The 21,279-nt window shown below is 42.0% G+C and overlaps 1 protein-coding gene across 1 annotated transcript in view; it reads left to right on the top strand.

Annotated features, from left to right (window-relative positions):
• Window positions 1-243: 243 nt before the first annotated feature.
• Window positions 244-21,279, top strand: part of Ocrl (Oculocerebrorenal syndrome of Lowe) — a 42,717-nt gene continuing 21,681 nt past the window's right edge. Inside the window, exons 1-10 of the mRNA XM_037426161.2 lie at window positions 244-390; window positions 487-578; window positions 668-750; window positions 856-965; window positions 1,896-1,919; window positions 2,571-2,684; window positions 9,719-9,935; window positions 13,608-13,810; window positions 16,177-16,486; window positions 19,483-19,594. Coding sequence (XP_037282058.2) covers window positions 516-578; window positions 668-750; window positions 856-965; window positions 1,896-1,919; window positions 2,571-2,684; window positions 9,719-9,935; window positions 13,608-13,810; window positions 16,177-16,486; window positions 19,483-19,594 — 1,236 coding nt within the window. The 5' untranslated portion in view covers window positions 244-390; window positions 487-515. The remainder of the gene's footprint in view (window positions 391-486; window positions 579-667; window positions 751-855; window positions 966-1,895; window positions 1,920-2,570; window positions 2,685-9,718; window positions 9,936-13,607; window positions 13,811-16,176; window positions 16,487-19,482; window positions 19,595-21,279) is intronic.

The following is a 21,279-nucleotide window of genomic DNA, read 5'->3' as shown; positions in this document are numbered from 1 at the left end:
GTGTGTTACTGGTTGTTTCAGTACATGTTCCGAAGTAGCTTAGTTTGTCCGTAATAGCGCGATGGTGCTTTATGGCCGTATCATCGTTTTAGAGGCGCAATCTTTTTGAGCACTTATTTTGCTGCGAGAGGGCAAAATCGGTTTGCGATCTGAGAGAGACCGCAGAGTTTGCCGCGGCATGTAGTTCCCGGGTAACGGACGTCAACTGCAAACAATCAGAAATACCAAGGTGGGACCAACGACTCGCATCGGCCGTTGTTTGGATCGCCAGCATTTCAGCTCCAAACTATATGTCCCCGTAATGGAGAGTGAGCGATCGAGACCGGGCCATGCGAGGAAGAAGGTTTCGTCCTTCCGCAGTGTCGCCGTCTAATTCACCCGTGTCACAAGGCAGGTGGTCACGGCTAATTCACTTTAGCGAAAAGCAGCAAAACAAGTGTAATACAAAACGCCTGTGCGTAACGAGGCATGACAATTGTTTCGCAGTCGTTGCCGCCGCGTGGGAATAAACAGCCATGAGTGCGCAGTGTCCGGCCGCCGTGAAAGACACACTTGCTCCGGGAGACTCCTGCGTGGCCGTATCCTTTTTTTGGGGAATTCGATTTCCCGCGCAAGGTCACTTCTGTTGCGACAGTGAATGATCGCTTGACGACCGCCAATTTGCCAGTGGCTGGAGGCGGGGCTCGTTCAAGAATGGGTGAAGACCGGTCGATTGTTGCTGCTGGTGCAGCATTCGGACACGGCGCATGGGTGAGTGCGTGCCACACGCTGCCGATTCGATTAAGGCAGTGTTTGGGTTTGACACGCTTTGCAGCGTCACGAAACATTGGTCTGCGGGATCGGTTTTGCTTTCAGGCTGCTCGTGTGTCCTCGCTTAGGCGTGGGATCGACAGGGCGTGCACCCGATGTGACTTACATGGCAGAGCACGCCTTCCCCATCGACCAAGATTTCAAGTGCGAAATCGGTGCGTTCATCGCTACACACCTGCAACCAACCTTCAGACGCAGACCACACAAAACTGAGCAATAGTGAGGCTGTCATGCTTGATGCCGTTTATGTATTCGTTGCCATCAAAAAGAAGAGCTGCATCCCCGAGTCGATCGTTTATTCTTATGTTAAGCAACTCGTAACGCTTGCCTTTTTTTTTTTTTTTTCACAAAGCACATATTTTATGCTAAAAGACTGGGCATGCAAACAGACACAAGAAAGAAGCAAACATAAAGGTGGTGGGTGTTTGTGTTGTCTTGTCTTTGATCTTGTGTTTGTGTTTGCATGCCCTTTTTTTAATGAATACCTTCCAACTAACTCTGCTTTCTGCTATTCTAAACATATGCTATGCTATTTTTCATTAGTTGAACTTTACTTCTGCTTTTTTGCTTTTTAACGAAACAATACTTCATGTCAGAAGCTTGTGGCTGATTGTGTAGGCGTAGCATTTCAGGAAAACACTATGGGCAGCCACAACAGTAGTATTGATTCTGAATATAGATTGCATAAAAGTAATATATCTAAACTTACCTAAAAAGTCATCTGCAACACACGGACATGAGCAGGGCAAGACAGTGGCACCCTACCCCCATTCAGAGCAGTTGCTGGCACCACTCAGCGGCTACTCTGAACTGTGGTAACTTTTGCCAAATCACAATGAGAAGTACTGCATGTGCCATTATGCTAAGTTGAAGTTATTAAAAATATTTGAAGATATGGTCAGAGCATAAATCAATGGATCGTTTCACCAGAGAATGCCTATATTCCACTCACAGGTATGTTCATTCGTAGAAAAGGCCACTGCACAGCACTTCCTAAGGAGGGGTTTTTCTCAGTGAACAAAGCTTGAATTTTGGTGTGCGCTAGAAATGTTAATTTAAATTTTTACTGCTTTGTTTTATTTCAGACACCTCTTGTTCACATGGAAAAGGTAAGCATAGCAGTCATGATATTTTCCTGGTGCAACTAACCTTTGTTGTTAGCTGCGTATGTGTAAAGATTAAGTTCACTTAAGAACTTGTTGTTGGGTGTGTTGGTGAGTACATAACACATTGATTTTTGCACTAAGAAAGACAAACACATCAGGGAACACATGAGGAAGCACCTGTCCTGTCTTCTCGGATGTGTTCGTCTTTCTTAGCGCAAAGATCGAGAGGTTTGAAAATCACTGAATGTCAAAGGAGAAAATTTAATGGTTTCCACTATTGCTCCATGGATGAGATTTTGGGTGTTGAGATATGTCAACTTGAGTGTTTACGTTATGCATTATTATTTAAATATCTGTATGTTGTGCTTCTGGATGGCTTGTGTAAATGTGGAAGGAAGACCATTAGTTAACTAAATGAAAAAGAAAAGCTGGTGGCGGTGCTGCTTGAAATGTTGTGGTTAATGAAAAAGTGGTCGTTTGTTCCTCTGCTTGTGCTTTCATCACGGTGAAGCTTTCCACACCATGTTGAAGTCACTGGTGTACTTGTCCTCATCAAAGCTATACTGAGAGCATTTGTCTGTTTTTTGTTGCACAGATGAAATGCACTTTGTTTTTATGGGAGCAGGCTCGCTGAGAGACTGATTTTATGTGCAGCCGGAGCTGACATGTATGTGAAAGTGGCCCACAAGCGTCGGAAACTGCTGCTTGAGCTTCCAGCCACGGACGGCGCCCGATCATTCCTAGCCCAAGTGGGCAGGGCTGTAGAACGTAAGTACACAACGCATGATGAGGCTTTATTTAACCAAGGATCACCAGTTCTGCTCGTGGGTAGACATTAGCAAGTTGGCTTTGCCAGGTTGCTTGCAAATACTTTCCATTGCCTGTCAGCTTTTGGAGGGGCTTCTTTGCATTTAATGGAACACTAAAGGAAAATGCTAAAGGGGTCATGACCCCCAAATTCTGATCATAGTCTGTGTTATGATGGTTAACACGCACACGCACGCACACCAAGATATTAATTTATTCATTATCCATTACTAATACAACACTGCTTTGATTTTTAGGGGCGAAGCTCTTTATAGAGGCACCTGTTTGTCTCTCGTAGCCATTGTAGTATGTAACAAGTATAACATTATGACCTCCAAGGTGGTGCCGGTGAGAGATTTCTTCTGTGCGTTGTTGAACAATAAAAAATAGTGGTTAATGTACATGTCTATGGCTGCTAATGGGGAATGAGAGACAGGAGCATTCGGCTTCTAGTTAACGCGCACGCTGCGATCCCCATTAGCAGCCATTGGCATGTATACTGAGCACTATCTGGCAAGAAAGGGTTGCTACGTTATACTCACTGGCTGTAACCTCCTTAGTTTTAGAAATGTTTAGCGAGCATTGTGCCGCAGTGCCATATAACACACACACAAACAAAAAAAAGGGAGAGATTTTAGTGTACAGGGCAGGCACTTAGTTTATAATAGAATATTTTATAAACATGCGAGCATCCTAAGAATTGGGCAACACTGTGGCACTTGCGAGCCGTGACGGGGAAAGCTGCTTGCTTTGCGAGCGTCTGCATTCCAGTGAACGATTTTGTTCCGTGCTCAGCTGCTCATGAAATCGGGCTGTATCAGCTTTCTGCAGCGTGGCATTAAAATTGAACGATTTACGGTGGCCGAAACATTAGTGTAAGGCAACCACTCTGCTCAATGTAGCTCATGACATCTCGCACGTCATGCCATAATGGTGGTCTCCGGCGGTGGGTAGTGTTTATAGCCAGTGACTTCTAAGGCTCAATTTGCACTGGAATATGCTTTTACAGTTTATTTTTTATATAAGCACAGGTATGAAGACCTTCTACTTCAATTTTAAGCTGAAAACCGCGGATTGTTAGGTTACTGTGTGATGGCCCTTTTAAGTTCAACTGGATTAAGTTTTTACGTGCATTTGAGTGTATCATCATTTTGTGCATGCCAATAAGTAAACTTTTTTTTGGTATCTAAAAGTGTAATGAAAATCCTTGGTGCATCTGCCCAATTTGAATAGCCCGTGCTGAAGGGAGGACCTGACGTCACCACCTTGACTGCTGATTCCTGTGAATCAGTGGGCATCTGAGAGCTCCGTGGCCGTAATATGTAGCAGCAACTCTGACATACTGCACGCATAGGACGGCAAAACTTGTAGAGCTCTCTCAGTTTCGCGAAAATTTTCTTCAGCTGCACTCACTCAGACTCAGACTCACCAAAACATTACTCACCTGGACTCTGTCAGACTCGGACTCACGGTTCGATTTGAAACTGAGTCAGTCCGAGTGAGTCGACTCATCAGTCCGTGAGCCTAGAATTAGCTTCTTTGACCATGGTGTCAATGCTCTTTAACTCTAATATCTCATGTAATTGGTAATTTTGGTGCCGTTTCACATAGTATCTTCGAAAACAAGTTCTGAGAACTTCTAAACTAGTGACGTCATTTTTCTCAGAAGAGGTGACAGCATAAGATATAATAACGATAAAATTCCCTGAAATAATTTGTGGGGAGAGGTCAAGGGCACCCCCTACGTGACTCACGCCTCTAATTAATTAATATTGAAACGATTGTATGGACAAGACTGCTTTAGGAATAGTATTGGTAAGTAGACGTGATTATAAACATGAATCCAGATAGGGCTGATAGTAAGGCTGAAGATGACTAGATAGGACTTTAGGTTGGCAAAAGTAAGTGGAACTCACTCAAGCTCACCTAAGAAATATATTTTACGCTTTGGACTCTCTCAGACTCGCACTCACAAAAATTTTTTTCAGCCGGACTCACTCAGACTCACGAAAATACTATTCATCCGAACTCACTCAGGCTCATGGCTCGATCCGAGTCTGAGTAAGTCCAAGTGAGTAGACTCATGAGCGAGTTCGCCGACCCATGTCTGCACGTTTATTTATTGCAAAAGTTCTGTATTTCACTTTTCATCCGTAAGCCCTTGAGCAATCAAACCAAATGATCGGACATCATTTATTGAGGTACCTACAGAACATGACAGAGAGCGCCACTCAAATTTTGCTATTTCATTGTTTTCTCGTTTATTGGTTATTACACTCAATCTTTTAAGCTAGCCTGTAGTGTCAATCTGAGCAAAAAAAAAAGAAGTCGGGGAATACAGTGTCATTTTTGCTTTGACGAGTCAGCTAGTCCATGGTATTCTCTTTTAGGTAGAAGTGCCATGGTACACATAACCCTTCTCAACTTACATGCAAATTTAGCCTAGAGGTAGCATGTTGCAGTGAGTTCATACCTCATTTTTGTGTGTCACTAATGTATTTGGTTCATAAGAAAACCGTGTTTCATGTTGGCTGTCATGATGCCATAAAAAAAAAAGCGCCGATTTTTTTGTAACAAATTGATGGCACCTTCTCTGGCAGGTGTACCTTTCATTCTATTTCAGCTAGGTTGCCTCGATACAGCTCTTCTGCATGCACAATAAGGGATGTGAAAATGCATCATCATATTATGTCGGAACACTTTAAGGGACCCTGAAACGGTTTTAGCGATTTTGTACAAACACATTGGGCCGGTTGACACAGTCACAAAGGTTATTTAGAGACTGATTTGAGCTCTCTACATAAACTGTGTACTTTATTACAGAGCTTTGACTCTGTGTGTTGCTGCAGATCATTGCGACACAGCCAAACGTGTTTTCAACCGCCCATTCACGGAGCGACACGCTCTGGCCATTTGATGAGGCCAGAGCACATCAGCAGATTGGCTGTCTGTATAATGCGCGCAAGTAAGATCGGCTGTTAGGGGGGCGAAATGTGTCGGCGCAGATATGAAGCTCTCCGCGATCTTCGTCTCTGTTGCCAGACCGTGTGCGTGCTGCTGGACGCACTATGTGGTGGCCTCCGAGACTGCGCGCAACCTATCAGTGTACCATCTCAAAGGTCTAGACTGGTAAAAGCTCATATTGTCGAGCGCACTCATGAGAGCTCTGCGATCGACAGCGATGCCAGCAAGCCTCATGAGTTTTGGAGGCAGGGGGTGAGAGGGAAGGTATGATATTCATCATCATCAGCAGCAGCAGCAGCAGCAGCAGCAGCCTGACTACGTCCACTGCAGGACAAAGGCCTCTCCCATGTTCCGCCAGTTAACCCGGTCCTGCGCTTGCTGCTGCCAATTTATTCCTGCAAACTTCTTAATCTCATCTGCCCACCTAACCTTCTGTCTCCCCATAAACCGCTTGCCTTCTCTTGGAATCCAGTTAGTTACCCTTAACGACCAGCGGTTATCCTGTCTACGCGCTACATGCCTGGCCCATGTCCATTTCTTCTTCCTGATTTCAGCTATGATATCCTTAACCCCCGTTTGTTCCCTAATCCACTCTGCTCTCTTCTTGTCTCTTAAGGTTACACCTACCATTTTGCTTTCCATTGCTTGCTGCGTCGTCCTCAATTTAAGCTGAACCCTCTTTGTAAGTCTCCAGGTTTCTGCTCCGTAGCTAAGTACCGGCAAGATACAACTGTTATATACCTTTGAAGCTCTTGAGGGACAGTGGCAATCTACCTGTGATAATTTGAGAGTGCTTGCCAAATGTGCTCCACTCTATTCTTATTCTTCTAGTTACTTCAATCTCGTGGTTCGACTCCGTGGTTATTACCTTCCCTAAGTAGACATAGTCTTTTACAACTTCAAGTGCATTATAATTTATCTCAAAGCACGGCTCTCTTCCGAGGTTGTTGTACATAACTTTCGTTTTCTGCAGATTAATTTTAAGAGCTACTTTCCTGCTCTCCTTGTCTAACTCCCTAATTATGAGTTGCAATTCGTCCCCTGAGTTACTTAGCAATGCAATGTCATCGCCGAAGCGCAGATTACTAAGGTACTCTTCATTAACTCTTATCCCTAGCTGTGCCCATTCTAGGCCTCTGAAAACCTCCTGTAAGCACGCGGTAAATAGCATTGGGGAGATTGTGTCCCCCTGCCTTACACCCTTCTTGATTGGTATTCTGTTGCTTTCTTTATGAAGCACTATGGTAGCAGTTGATCCCCTGTAGATTTCTTCCAGGATGTTTATATATACTTCATCGACGCCCTGATTCCGCAGTGTCTGCATGACGGCTGATATTTCTACTGAATTAAACGCCTTCTCGTAATCTATGAAGGCTATGTATAGTGGTTGGTTATATTCTGAGCATTTCTCTATTACCTGATTGATATTATGAATGTTGTCGATTGTTGAGTAGCCTGTTCGAAATCCTGCTTGTTCCTTTGGTTGATTGAATTCGAATGTTTTCTTTACTCTGTTAGCAATTACCTTTGTAAATAGCTTGTACACTACAGAGAGCAAGCTGATCGGCCTGTAATTCTTCAAGTCCTTGTCATCTCCTTTCTTATGTATTAAGGTGATGTTAGCGTTCTTCCAAGACTCTGGTACTCTTCCTGTCAGGAGACACCTCATAAACAGGGTGGCTAGTTTTTCTAACACAATTTGTCCTCCATCTTTCAGCAGATCTGATGTTACCTGATCCTCACCAGCAGCTTTGCCTCTTTGCATGCTCTCCAAAGCTTTTCTGACTTTTTCTATCATTACTGTTGGGGTGTCATCTGGGTTATTGCTAGTTCTTATAGTATTAAAGTCGTGGTCGTCCCGGCTACTGTACAGATCTCTGTAAAACTCCTCCGCTATTTTAACTATCCTATCCATATTGGTAGTTATTTTGCCTTCTTTGTCCCTTAGTGCATACATCCGATTTTTGCCTATCTCAAGTTTCCTCTTCACTGCTTTGACACTTCCTCCGTTTTTCAGAGCGTGTTCAATTCTCTCCATGTTATACCTTCTTACATCAGATACCTTACGCCTATTAATCAGCTTCGAAAGCTCTGCCAGTTCTATTTTGTCTGTTGTACTTGAGACTTTCATGATTTGACGCTTCTTAATGAGATTCTTCGTTTCCTGGGAAAGCTTACCAGTGTCCTGTCTAACTACCCTGCCTCCAACTTCCACTGCACACTCCGTAATGATACTCGTCAGATTATCATTCATTGTATCTATGCTAAGGTTGGTCTCCTCACTAAGAGCCGAGTACCTGTTCTGAAGCGAGACTCTGAATTCCTGTACTTTCCCGCTAGCTCATTGATTGGCTTCTTGCGTATCAGTTTCTGTCGTTCCTTCCTCAAATCTAGGCGAATTCGAGACCGTACCATTTTATGGTCACTGCATCGTACCTTGCCAACCACTTCCACGTCCTGCACGATGCCTGGGTGTGCACTCATTATAAAGTCTATTTCGTTCTTATTTTCGCCATTAGGGCTCCTCCATGTCCACTTGCGGTTTCCTCGTTTTCGGTAGAAGGTATTCAAAATCCGTAAATTATTGCGTTCTGCGAATTCAACTAGTAGCTCTCCTCTAGCGTTTCTAGTACCGATGCCATAATCTCCTACTGCCTGGTCTCCAGCCTGCTTCTTCCCTACCTTTGCATTAAAGTCGCCCATCACTATAGTATACTTTGTTTTTACCTTACTCATTGCCGATTCCACGTCTTCATGGAAGCTTTCAACTGAAGCGTCATTATGGCTGGATGTGGGCGCGTAAGCCTGTACCACCTTCATCTTGTATCTTTTATTCAGCTTAATGACGATACCTACCACCCTTTCATTAATGCTATAGTATTCCCCTATGTTGCCAGCTATGTTTCTGTGAATAAGGAACCCCACTCCCAGTTCTCTTCTGTCAGTTAAGCCCCGATAGCAAAGGACGTGCCCATTCTGTAGCACCGTATAGGCCTCATCTGTCCTCCTAACTTCACCGAGCCCTATTATATCCCATTTAACACCCTCCAGCTCCTCGAACAGTACAGCTAGACTTCCCTCACTAGATAAGGTTCTAGCGTTAAACGTTGCCAAGTTCAGGTTATAATGGCGGCCTGTCCGGATCCAGAGATTCTTAGCACCCTCTGCTGCGTTGCAGATCTGACCGCCGCCGTGGTCAGTTGCTTCACAGCTGCTGGGGACTGAGGGCCGTGAGTTATTTGACGTATGCATGTGGGAGGTAGTGGCCAGATACTGCACCAGGGTGGCCAATCCTTCTCTGGTGAGGGAGTGCGTTCCCGGCGGTGGTTACCGGTGAGGCCGCACCCCAGGCCTCGTAATGCAGTTCCATCTCCACGCGGATTTTTTTTTTAATCTGGTATGATATTGCGTCAATATAATATGATATTGCGTCAAGTCAATATAATTGTCCGTATCAGCCCTGGTACACAATCAGCCACTAAATTTGTGGTGTGAATGGTTTGATGATGTTCTAGCCTAAACACTGACAAAACTTCAAGAAAATGTTTCGGGGTCTCTTTGAGGGAATGCTATACGATTGCTTACTGCTATCAATATAATTTTTTCTTTGCAGTGGTCTCATGCACATTAAAATATTCACATACAGCTTAAAAATAGGGTAGAATGGTTAAACTAAAGCTACTGATAAATTTAGTTTCAGGCCTGAAAGACATTGAGCTAATTTTACTGCATTTGAATTTAAAACTTGGTTTACCTTAACAGGAATTGAATTTCTCAAACATCGAGAAACACCCAGCAGTCAAAGGGCTGAAATGTGGTGAGGTCAGTGCGTGATGCATTTCGAGAACTAAAACCAATAAAATTAATGCAAACTGTGGCTTTCTAATGCTACTATATCAAAATATTGCCTTCAATTTTCATAATGGCTGGATTGCCAAGCTTCTCACCATGGAACAGAGAGCAAAGGTTTAGGCTTGTCTTGCAAAGAGTCGCTAGACTAATCAATCGATTACGGCATGCTCTACCTTCAGGGCATGCCCTGCTTCGTGGGGCCGGGAGTGATTTCTCCTGGCTGAGCCACTATGGCGGAACCCAGGAGCTGAGTAATGACAGCCTGCTCAACAGTCCTGGTGAGCCACCACGACAAACCATTGCTGAAGGAGCCACGCCACTTGCCGCTCGAGAAAGTGTGGTACGGCTCCAATTGGCCATGCGTGAAGATGACTACACTCATCTTGAGGAGATAAGGTACCTGTTGCAGGGCGCACCTCTATAGTGGCATGGTTATGCAGCTTGATGAGACGTTAACTAAGACTTGCTTCAATCAAACTCCTGTGAGGCAAGTACAGCTAACAGCAAACGTTTGTGGGATGTGAAATTTTTGATGAAGCTATATTTTGGCTTTGTGAGGGAACATGATCTCTAAATAAGTCTTCCAGCCTGTAGTTGGCAAGGCAGTCCTTTACAGTCACCAGTTAAACTAGAAGGAAAGAAGCGTAAATTTAAGGGCTAGTTTTTTTTTTTTTTGACATAATATTCGTGAGAGCTAATGCACAATAATACCACAGAAAGTACAGGGGATGTTAGTAAATTAATTGTAATGTAAATGTTAAAAAAGAAAAATGAACGAAAAGATAACTTGCTGCTGGCAGGGACAGGTCTCTGTCAGTGTTACATTTTTTACAAGTTTTTGTCCACTTTTCTTTCTTAACATTTACATTACAATAACTTGTAATAACATACCCTATAATTTCTGTTACAACAGCGCGTGTTTTCATTAATATCTTTCTGACAAAGAAAAAAGAACCCCTAAATTTATGCTTTTTTCCTTCATTCATAGCGAGGGTCTAGTTATGGCTGACTTGATGCCTTCAGGTAATATGCACAGGATTATTGGTTAGATGCCAGCTCGTAATAACACAATGTGCTACGTGATGTGAACAGGCAAACCAAATAGTGCTCCAATATCGTAGTGGCTACTGGTGGTGCTGACTGGCATTCCCTCATTTAAATCCACATATATACCCTATATATACCCAATGTCCTGAGCTCCCATCTGTCCACTTTGTGGTGATACCAATCCGGTGTTACTGTGCCAAGGAAAAGCTGCAGTTTACATTTTCTAAAGGCCTACTTTCTCATATTTTTTGATGGCAGCACACAAACAAAATGCATTTTTTCCTCAACTCTTTCTGCTTAATTTGGTCTAATATTTCATGATGTAAAACATGGTCGAAACAGTAATAACAATAATTAAAGAATTGAACATTCCGACCAAATTTACTGTTCCCATTGGACGTGCCGTTTTAAGGAGAGATGCAGTTCGAAAAGGGAAGTTGCATTAATCTGTAGTGAAGGATAACGAAATTTTAGCTGTATATATAAGCTTTCATGCTGATTTTAAATATGTAATTAGTTTCATAGTAAGTTGCACAGTACTAATCTTTTTATGCATATGACAATGTGTAAAGTATAGCTTTGTTAGGACAAATATTTTCTGCCTCTAAAGGTTCATGGTTCTGAGCCATTAATAGCTCAAATTGCTCTACCTTAACTGTAGAATGCAAATAACTATCAATAAAACGTGTAAAAAATTTTAATGGACAAAAAATTGTAATATGAGAATTCTTAGAATCCTCTGCACATACTAATTGCTTACTTTGGGTTTGTAATGATTATAGAGGCAATATCAAGTTTTAAATCAAATGCTTGCACCCTTCACACGTTAACGAAAATGTGGGCAAATTTTCATCTGAATCGGGCTATCAGAAGTACCAAGAACATGATTTTCAAACTCGGGAAGTTGCCCAAAAATGAATCATGAGAAAAATTCATTTTAAAGGTTTAAGTGAAAGGTCATCTATGCAGAAAAGACATGCTTTTAAGGTAATTCATTCCATTATAATAGCTTGGCAATCATTGTTATTTGAGCATGTGGCTTCAGTGAACTCCTTATATTAAAACGCAATGGCAAGCAGCCAGGTGATAATTTTTAGGGGACTCTAGACAATGAGGTCTTAGTTTTTAGTAGCCACCTTGTATTTTTCAAAAGCAATATTAACCTACTTTGAGTTTAATTACAATTTTCAGTTTTTTTGTCGAGAAAGTAGAGGAGCTAAACTTATGAATACAAATGAAAACAAAAATAGGTAATTTTGGAAAAACTTCGATTTTTCGACTCGCATCTCCCATTAACTAACATGTTGCCTTAAATAAAATTCATATAAGAGAGATAATTGATCTAAGCTCTCTATCTGACAGCTGTTGCATTCTCTTAGAAATGACATTTAAGCATAGAAATCTAGTACATGAACCAACCAGTACATGAACCATCTAGTACATGAACCAACTCTAGTACATGAACCAAGCAAGTTAAATCATTCAAAAACTGTAAGACCATATGCTCCTAAAAGTAACACATTCAAGTACTCCTTTTTTGTAAGAACCATTGAAGACTGGAATTCACTGCCTTTTGACTGCGTGCGCGCTGCGACTTCTTCTAGTTTTGACCTCTGTGTTAGGAACCTTATGTAACCCTCTCCTGCTAGGATGGTGAAAAACTGTCTGCAGTATTCCTTAAATAAAAATTAAAAAAAAATAAATAACTGCAGTTTACTTGCAAGCATATTGAGTGCTGAGCCACTACAAGTGTGCTTTTTCGAATGGCACTGTTTTGGCAGATGCTGTCCAGCAGGCCATTCAATCTGAATGGCTGTGTCAAGCCATGGAAGAAAAACGAGTGTGTCTGAAAATATGCGTGGCTCACAAAGCTAAGGTTTCATCTGCATTCCATAAAGAGGAACTGCTTTATTAAGCCTTACCACAATACAGCAAGGCGATGCATTGAAGCATAGTAATAATGGAAAAAACTGCCGTGCAGCGAAGCATGCAGTTGTTTATCAGAAAGAGGACATTAAGTTGCTTCGGTAAACGGAATTGTTTAGGTGGCCTAGTGGTTACAGCTCTCAGCCGCTGAGCAGCAGGCTTGATCCCAACCGCTGCGTCTGCATTTCATGATACATCAGCATCGACATGATTTTGTCGGTAGAGAAGTGGTGGCACTCAGAATAATACAACAGTTTTAGAACCAGACCCGGGGTCACCTCTAGCAAAGGGTTGATTGTATACGCTTATGCATTTTTTGCGTATTCGCTCAGTGGTGTTACTGTAAATTTGTTAAGGCTGTTCAAGATAACAGACGCATACTCACGTTTGGCAAGACGGATTATGTTGTATAAGGGCATAGGAGAATCGAGTGCTCTATATATTCTGCAAACAGAGTTGAAAGAACAGAAACTTTTCACGATAGCTTGCTTAGTGTGAGAAGTAAATTTCTAAGGTTGTATCAAATATAATTCTATCAATATCATTGATCTCGGAAACTTTCATGACAATACAGAATTAACCTAGTATGCATATGACGTGCTAGAAGCTTTGTGAGTGAGATGATTTTGGTGCCAATATTATTATTATTATTATTATTATTATTATTATTATTATTATTATTATTATTATTATTATTATTATTAGCTTCTTTATGGATGAGCCTCCTTTTCACAAGTTTGCATCTGGCTCGAAAATACTTTCATTATTTCGTTGTTTGATGACAACAGTTTGACATATTCGTTTTAAAAGTATGTTCACTACATGCCAATTTAGCGAAGAAATGTCTTTACTTTTTTAAATCTGAGTAGGTTGCTTTATCCATGTTAGTTCTAGTATAGAGATTTGACTGTCATATATTACTAACATAGTGGACTGCCAACACTTTGAAATTTGTTGGACGTATCTAATGCCAATATTTCCATTAAGTTTTCTTGTACCCTTGTCGCCTTGCAATTCGTTAGTTTTTCTTGACATGTTTCCTGGTTAATATTCCAGAGTTAGTCATGTACGAATCTGTTGTTTTGTGCAATGCAGGTTTTTCCTGGGGACGTGGAATGTGAATGGCCAGGCATGTGGCAATGTGAACCTGCATGATTGGCTGTCGGCCGATCCTGAGCCTCCACAGCTCTATGCCGTGGGCTTCCAGGAGCTTGACCTTAGCAAGGAGGCCTTGCTGTTCTCCGACAGTCCCCGCGAGGAAGAGTGGCTCAGGGCGGTCGTCCTCGGTCTTCACTCAGGTAGGCCTGCTCGTGTGAAGCTTTGTCATGGGAAAACTCATCTCGGTAGGCTTGTGCGAACATTCCTGCACATTGAATTTTCGCATGAATACTGCGGTACTCAAATTCACCTTGATTAGAATTAGAAGTACTGGAAATGAACAAAGAAGTGTTTATTAACCCATATGTAACCTTTTTGTAAAGGTGGTTTCGCTTCTGCTAAGGGGTATGGTGCCGTGAATACACATATGCAGTGGATGTGTGCCGTGCCACAAAGGGCTAATTTAAGGATAACTGAACATGTTACTTGCACATCGACTCATCATGTTTTTTTTTCTTTTTAGTTTAAGAACTTGTTATGCTGGCTTATATACTCTTTGTACATTTTAAAATGTGACATATTTTATATGTTCTTCCAAACTTGCGTACTTTCAAAGGTCAAATCCTGCTGCTGAGTGGAACCCCTTTATAAGAGACACATCCTTGGCAATATTTTTGTATTCTTGGCAATAATTTTTGTATTTTATACCAGGTGTCTCTTATAAGCAGGGTACCACGTATGCACGTTCTTGTCTGCCTCTGTTTTAATACTGTATAAGCACACTGGTGTCTCGTGTACCCATTTGTGTATTACATCAGCGTCTCATATAAAGGGTTGCAAATGTATTCAAAGTTGTTTCCACTTCCTTTGGACTAGAAAGAGTGCCATCTGAAACATGCCTTGTCTGAATTAAAAAAATATATATTGTCCAGGTCAGTTGGGTAACGACAAGTTATCTTTTTAATATTGATGTGTACTTTTCAAATTCAATTTCATACTATTTGACCAATTCAGTTTGTACTTACTTTGAACTTGCTGCAAACCTAAAATTCACACAATCCTAGAAAACTCATCTTATTTCTATAACACAAGCAGCTTTAGAAAAAGATTGATTGAACAGAAGTGAAAAAGAGGAAGGGGAGCAAACACTGCACTGCGACCACATGTGACTACAACCAGAATAAATGCACAACACTCTTACTTTCAGCTATGGGTATTGATGTTATACTTAGCCATGTTGTTACGCAATGTAAAGGATTTTTTTGCACATTGTTATGGTAGAGTTAGCATCATGACATCATAGATGTCATTGTTCCAGTTTGATGTCACAGACTTAAGATGTGGTTATGAGAGACATTTTAGTGGGGGCCTTCACAAAGTTTGATTGCCTAAAGTTCTTTAATGGTGACCTAAATCTAAGCACACTGGCCTCTGGCATTAGGCCTCCTTCAGAGCGCGGCCGCAGCGGCCGGGATTCGATCCCGTGGTCTTTGTGTCAACTGTCAAGCACCACAACCACAATACCATTGCTGCGGGTAAGAGGATGTCAGCTAGGGCATTTTGAGACCAAGTTTGGTATCAAGCTAATGCGCCTTTTGTTTCTTTACCTTGCGGTGAGAGGAAGAGCAGCAAAAAGAAAAAGGTCGAGGAAAGAAAAATTTAAAGAAGGCTGCAGAAAAATGAGGTTCACGGGTTGCATATACTAGCGAACAGCATTTTCCGGCGATGAAGGAAGAGCTATAGGGGTGGAGCTTCTACGCACATACTCCTACGCAGGGTAGTCTGGCTTGGCAGGCATTAATGCCACTGTTGAGAGTGATGACTGTGTGGCGTCGGTGTTGCATAGCATCTGGTTTGTTTGCTTAGATGACCATTTGTAGATGGTAGAGGCAGAATAACGTGGATGTTCACCTAAAGAACACAGCACCCTGTCATGTCTTCTTCGTCCTTGTCTCTATTATTCACACTGTTCCTACATCCCAAGCATGAACCACCAACTAGCCTAACCTTTGCTTTTAGTTCGCCTAGAGACGAAGACACCATTTAGCGTTTGGGGTGCATGCAAAAGGTGTAATTTTCGTGTGCGTCCAAAAATGCAAAATTACAACATGTGTAAATCACAACAAACGTAAGTACTATCTCATTGGTTTGTGCTGTTTCATGTCTGAAAAAGTTTCCTACAGGTCAGGGGTTCTCAAAGTGGGTAGAGAGAAAGCATGAATGAAGGCACGAACAAGTAGAGAGAAACCATGAATGAACTGTGGAAGTAGGTACTGCCAGTCTATGATGCATGGTATTTTCTGAAAATGCAAGAACTTTTACTGCACTGGCTTTAAATGTTAATACATGTTCCCTGCATTGACATTGGAGGAGAGTGGGCAAAGCATACATTAAATACACTGGCTCCAGCAGCGTTCTTTGTTCAGCGAATGATTGTCACATTGAGTTTCCATCTTTTGGTGAACTTCTGTTGTATTTGAGTACTCCTTTAACTATGTTAAAGCGCAGTCACTCAGTGAGCACACTTGTAATGATGTAGGGCGCCTTTCTTTGCCCCTTGACGCAGGCTGTCGGTACCGGCTGGTGAAGCTGGTGCGTCTGGTGGGAATGATGTTGGTGCTGTTTGTGGAGGAGCGTCTGGCACCCCATGTGCACGAGGTGGAGGCCCACTCGGTTGGCACTGGCATCCTCGGCAAAATGGGCAACAAAGGTGCGGTGGGCATCCGCCTGCGGCTGCACGCCTCGTCCCTGTGCTTCGTCTGCTGCCACCTGGCTGCCCACCAAGAGGAGTGCCAACGCCGCAACCAGGACTACGCCGACATTTGCGCACGCCTCTCCTTTGGCGGCCCCGCTGACCGGGTGCTCTCGGACCATGAGTAAGTTAAATTGATTGACAATGTTTCATTTGTGCTCTCAACTTAATCCGCTCGAGTAGGAACAAGTAGGGCTTTAAGTCGGGCTACCTTGTAATGATTCTTAATGACGGCGGTTCAGCAAAGAGGCAAAGATAGTGACAGAAAACGCACCAAATTTTCTTATCACGATTGGCTCCCTGCTGCAGCTTTTATGAAGGAGCTAGGTATAGAGAAATATCGTAAAATTTTTATGAAGGAGCTAGGTATAGAGAAATATCGTAAAATCTTTGTGATCCGAACCTGGCTAATATGAATTAAAAAAAAAATCTGTGGCCTAATTTCACTGTGCCCGATGGGCAAAAATTTGAATGGCAAACCTTTTTCTTCGTCGCAATGGGGTATACAAGCTTTGGTAATGAAATGTCTAGCAATGACCGAGAGCAGCGTTCTCCGGAAGTTTCGGAAGTACGCATACGGTCAAGACACACTGTCAGAACTATGTTTATTGTTCACTGCGACTCCTGCGGATGAAGCCACGGTCGCTATTGACGCAATCATGTATGGCAACAGTGACTCTCTGAATATACATGCACATACAATGGTCACCTAGTCAAGCCAAGCCTGCTGCAATCGCCAAAGATTTGATCATAGATAGCAACAATGTAATTCTCATGGCACATGTGTGACCTGTGCAAACGAATTGAACATCGAACTATCATTTGCTGCAACCGCAATGCACAAAACTGCGCTCGCTGCCGATGCAGTTATGTATGACAACAACGAAACTCCAAAAATACATGCACATACAGTGTTTACAGAGTCAAAGCTATGTTGCTTTCTGCAATTGCTGCGGACAAAACTGCATCATACATGATCATAGATAGTGATGACGTAGTTTTGAATGCACTTGCACGGCCAGACCACATGCTGTGAAAGCAGAAGTACTGTTTGCTGCAACTTCAGTGAACTGTAGTCTCAACCGCTGTGCAGAAAGCCGCACTTTCAATCTATGCTATTGTAGGTATAGACTAAGCAGCTCCAAAAGTACATTTATAAAAACACTCTGGTGCACCTGTAGGTCCTTTATGACTGGTGGAGCAAATTGTAGACCTTAGTTTTAGTCCGATAGCAATTATATGGACACTCTCGGCTGGATTTTGCCGCCGGCGTCGACATGGGTGTCGCCGTTACCCTCCGTATATGTATACATATCTATAAACATGAAAATGCAAGAAAGAAATAAATCCCAGAAAAAAGACTTCTGCACGCGGAATCAAACGTGGGATCTCCGTGTTGTGAATGTGAGGCGTTAACCACTTAGCCACCGAGGGGCACCTCTTTCAACGTTAGAAACGACAAGCTATTTATATCTACCGCTTACCGCTGTTGGCGGGCATCTCGGGGGACAACTATTGTGTTTTCAGCATTATCAGCAAGATGGCGCAATGAGTGCGTGGCGGCTCTCATCTCTCACGCATACTTTGGCTCGCGGAAAGGAGGGGAGGGGACAATCACTCGTGCGTCCTTATCTCCCGGTGGGGAGGATCATATGTCTTGGCTGGCATTGGGCTTGCACTGGAACGATTCTGTTGTAGTTACGGGGTGCACAAAGATCACTGCAATCATTGCACAGCCTCCGTTTGCGAAAAGGGCGTGCTTTTCAGGCTTAGCGAAGTAACAACCGAGATGCTTATTTGCGTTCATCTGTACCTGTGTGTACTTTTCGCGCGTCATTTATGCATGAGAAATGTGGGGCACATTTCGATCTGCTTGCCATTCTGCATGTGACCTTCGAATTGGTTGCTATCGTGTTCATTGTTTCGGCTTTGCGGCAAAGCACTGACTTTTTTAGTTGGCTTCAAACGAAGCTTTGACGCACACACTCGTGGCAGCCACCTGTGTGTTTCTGATAAGTTCGTTCGCATTTGTCCTAGAAAGAGATATGCAAATTTTTTAAAGAGAAGTAAATGTTTTGTGCATATATCATGTTTTAGAAACTAATCTTGCTGGTTTTCTGGTAATATGATTTTTCAGGCAATGCAAATATTTTCAATGTCCCTTGAAATTTGTATCATCGAGATTCTACTGATTGTGACTGAACCATTTAGGGTCGGTCATGTTCAAGAGCGCCCCATGTGACTTCATTATTAAACCTATTTATAACAGTTCTATTTTGTTTTACATAGAGCTGAAATCAAGGTAGGTACCTTCGGTGCAGCAAAACATAATCATTCTAACTACTTGAGCCATACAAAGCGTGCAGAAAATGAAAGATCATGCACTTTAGATCGACTATTCTCAGGGAGCTTAGGGGTTTTTGCTAGGCTTGTGAGAATATTCGAATACTTTGAATATTTGAAAAAACAATGCAGTATTCTAATTTGCTCTGAATCGGATTTAAAATATTGAAAATTTTGAATTATTTGAAATGAACGAATAGGGGCACATTGATGCGCATGTTACATCTCATAGAAGTGGTTTCACTGCAGTGTAGGGGTGCTAAACTATGAAAACACTTATTCAGGAGAAATCCACACTGTCGCAAAGCTTTACTTCAAAGTTAAGTGAAGACATTACCCTCACGTTGATTCATTTTTAAAGTTTATAAGCTTGTTATACCAACTTATATGCTCCAAGTATGACAAGTTTTAAAAAGTAACATACTTCACTTGCATGAAGTCAAACCCTGCTACTATTAAAAGTTTTTTTTGCTTTCCTTGATGTTTGAAATATGGTGTTTGCACATGCCTTGTTTCAATTTTTTTAAAGATATTGTGCAAGTCAGTTCATTCATGACAATTGTCCCCTGTTTTCTTCAAAATATGCAATATATGTGTTATTCGAAATCGATTCAAAATATTCGACCAAAATCATTATTTACTTCAAATTCACTTCGAACCTAAAATTCGCTATTCACACAAGCCTAGTTTTTGCAAAAGCTATATTAGAACCTGTTGAAGAAAAGCAACCCCTGCACCTGTGTTATTGTTTACTCATAGGGAGTGGGGTTCGTGCAGGCAGATTTTCTGGCTGGGTGACCTTAACTACAGGTTGACAGACCTTGAGCATGATCGAGTGAAGAGCTTGGTGGATCAAGGACTTCTGGAGAAACTCTTGGAACATGACCAGGTGTGCAGACTGCTATTTCCAAACAGCTTTCCGACGAGTCAAGTAAACTAAAATAAAAAAATTCAGTATTCGGCTGGTGCAGAAAATCCTGTGAAACTGTAGATGGCACATTAAAATAGGTAAAGTAAATTTGCATTTGAATAAGCTAACAGTCTAGGCTTCTAGGTGTGACATGACTGTATAGTTAATGAGACTGTATCATGTGCATTGGAAAGAATCAATATTTGCATGCAGAAAAGTTCTTGCGTATAAAATGCCTTATAAAATGTATGAAAGAAAATGGGCACCTGATTGACACCGATCGCTTTGCAATGTTGAAGCTAAAGCTGTGGCAACTCCCCTTAAAATTTATTGGCATTCACAGAATCTTGGTAAACAGATGTCGTTTTTCTTTTCAAAATTTTATTTGCACAGAGGCATGCCGGCTTTCACTTGCGCATCGGAGTGCACGTGCACGGTGCTACGGGTTTTGGTTTCGTCGTTTGGACGATTATCACTTCTCGCGCCCGCAAAGCTGATGGCTGTCTGGTTTCTAGTCTCTCAAAGGGTGACAGTGAGTTACTCCTTTGTTTATTGCTCCCCAGGGCGCAATTACACTGGTTTGGTTCCAAGCATCACTAACTTACACAGATGATGCCGCTGTGGCTGTGTTTCTTGTTGTGGAGACACTGAAAGACTAACTCCATCTCAGAAATGAAGGGTTACTATAGCTCTTTCACTCGTTTTGCTTTTTGGATATTTGTACAACCTTCTATGTGCTCACTTATGCAGCTCGCTTATGCTATCGAAGAGCGCATCGGAAACTTCATAGGGATGTTGCCATCCACCGATGCTAAGCAGGACTCAGAGAAGATGCCACGTTTGTGTCAACACCACTCGATGACAGAAACTTTGCAAAAATACACAATACATGTTTGTTGAGTGTAACAAATCACTTTGTGTGGAGCCATGCTTCAAAGACAATCACACGCTGAAAAGTTTTTAGAGCCAGAACAAGAAAATTTTTACCAATAAAGTAATCTGGTTTGCTCATTTTTGTATGTCGGTTAAATCATCTGTATGCAACAGCACACATTTTTTGGCCATTTATAGTCACCCAAAATATTTCAGGCAATTTTTTTTCTTGAATAGGTTCACCAGAACAATTAAACATTATATAGCAAAAAAATACACATTTTTAGGACTCATTCATCAGAAAGTAAAAAAGTCAGCCATCAAAGGGTTAGGGAAGTGCTTAAGCAGAACAGTTGGCTTTAATTTGGTCACTTTTGTACGTGACTGTGGCACACCTGCCCATCTTATTGAACAAAATTTTCGCTGTATCTTGCTGATCCCAAGAGGATCCATTTGGTAAGAGTATACAGCAATTATAATCTAGCAATGTTGTAAGACATAATTTAACTAAATATTGTTATATTTCCAAATAATAATTTAGTGAATATCAAACGCAGTGTAGTTTCACATCACTTGAATTGGGCAGCTTCTGAAGGCAGTGACTGGCAGTGAATGGACACAGGGTGTTTAGCATGGTGGGCATTGCATTATCCTTAACCAGACCTTGTGTATGCAGCGTAGCTGAATTCGGGAGGCATCCATCTGCATGGCACTCTGATTTTGAAGAAGGTAAAATGCTAGAAGCCTGCCTATTTATATTTATGTGCCTGTTAAAGAATGCTAGGCGGTCA

Source organism: Rhipicephalus microplus, chromosome 5 (genome assembly GCF_043290135.1).
Source record: "Rhipicephalus microplus isolate Deutch F79 chromosome 5, USDA_Rmic, whole genome shotgun sequence".
Taxonomy (NCBI): domain Eukaryota; kingdom Metazoa; phylum Arthropoda; class Arachnida; order Ixodida; family Ixodidae; genus Rhipicephalus; species Rhipicephalus microplus.
Note: the sequence above shows the minus strand (reverse complement) of the source record. Positions and strands in the feature narration are given on the sequence as shown.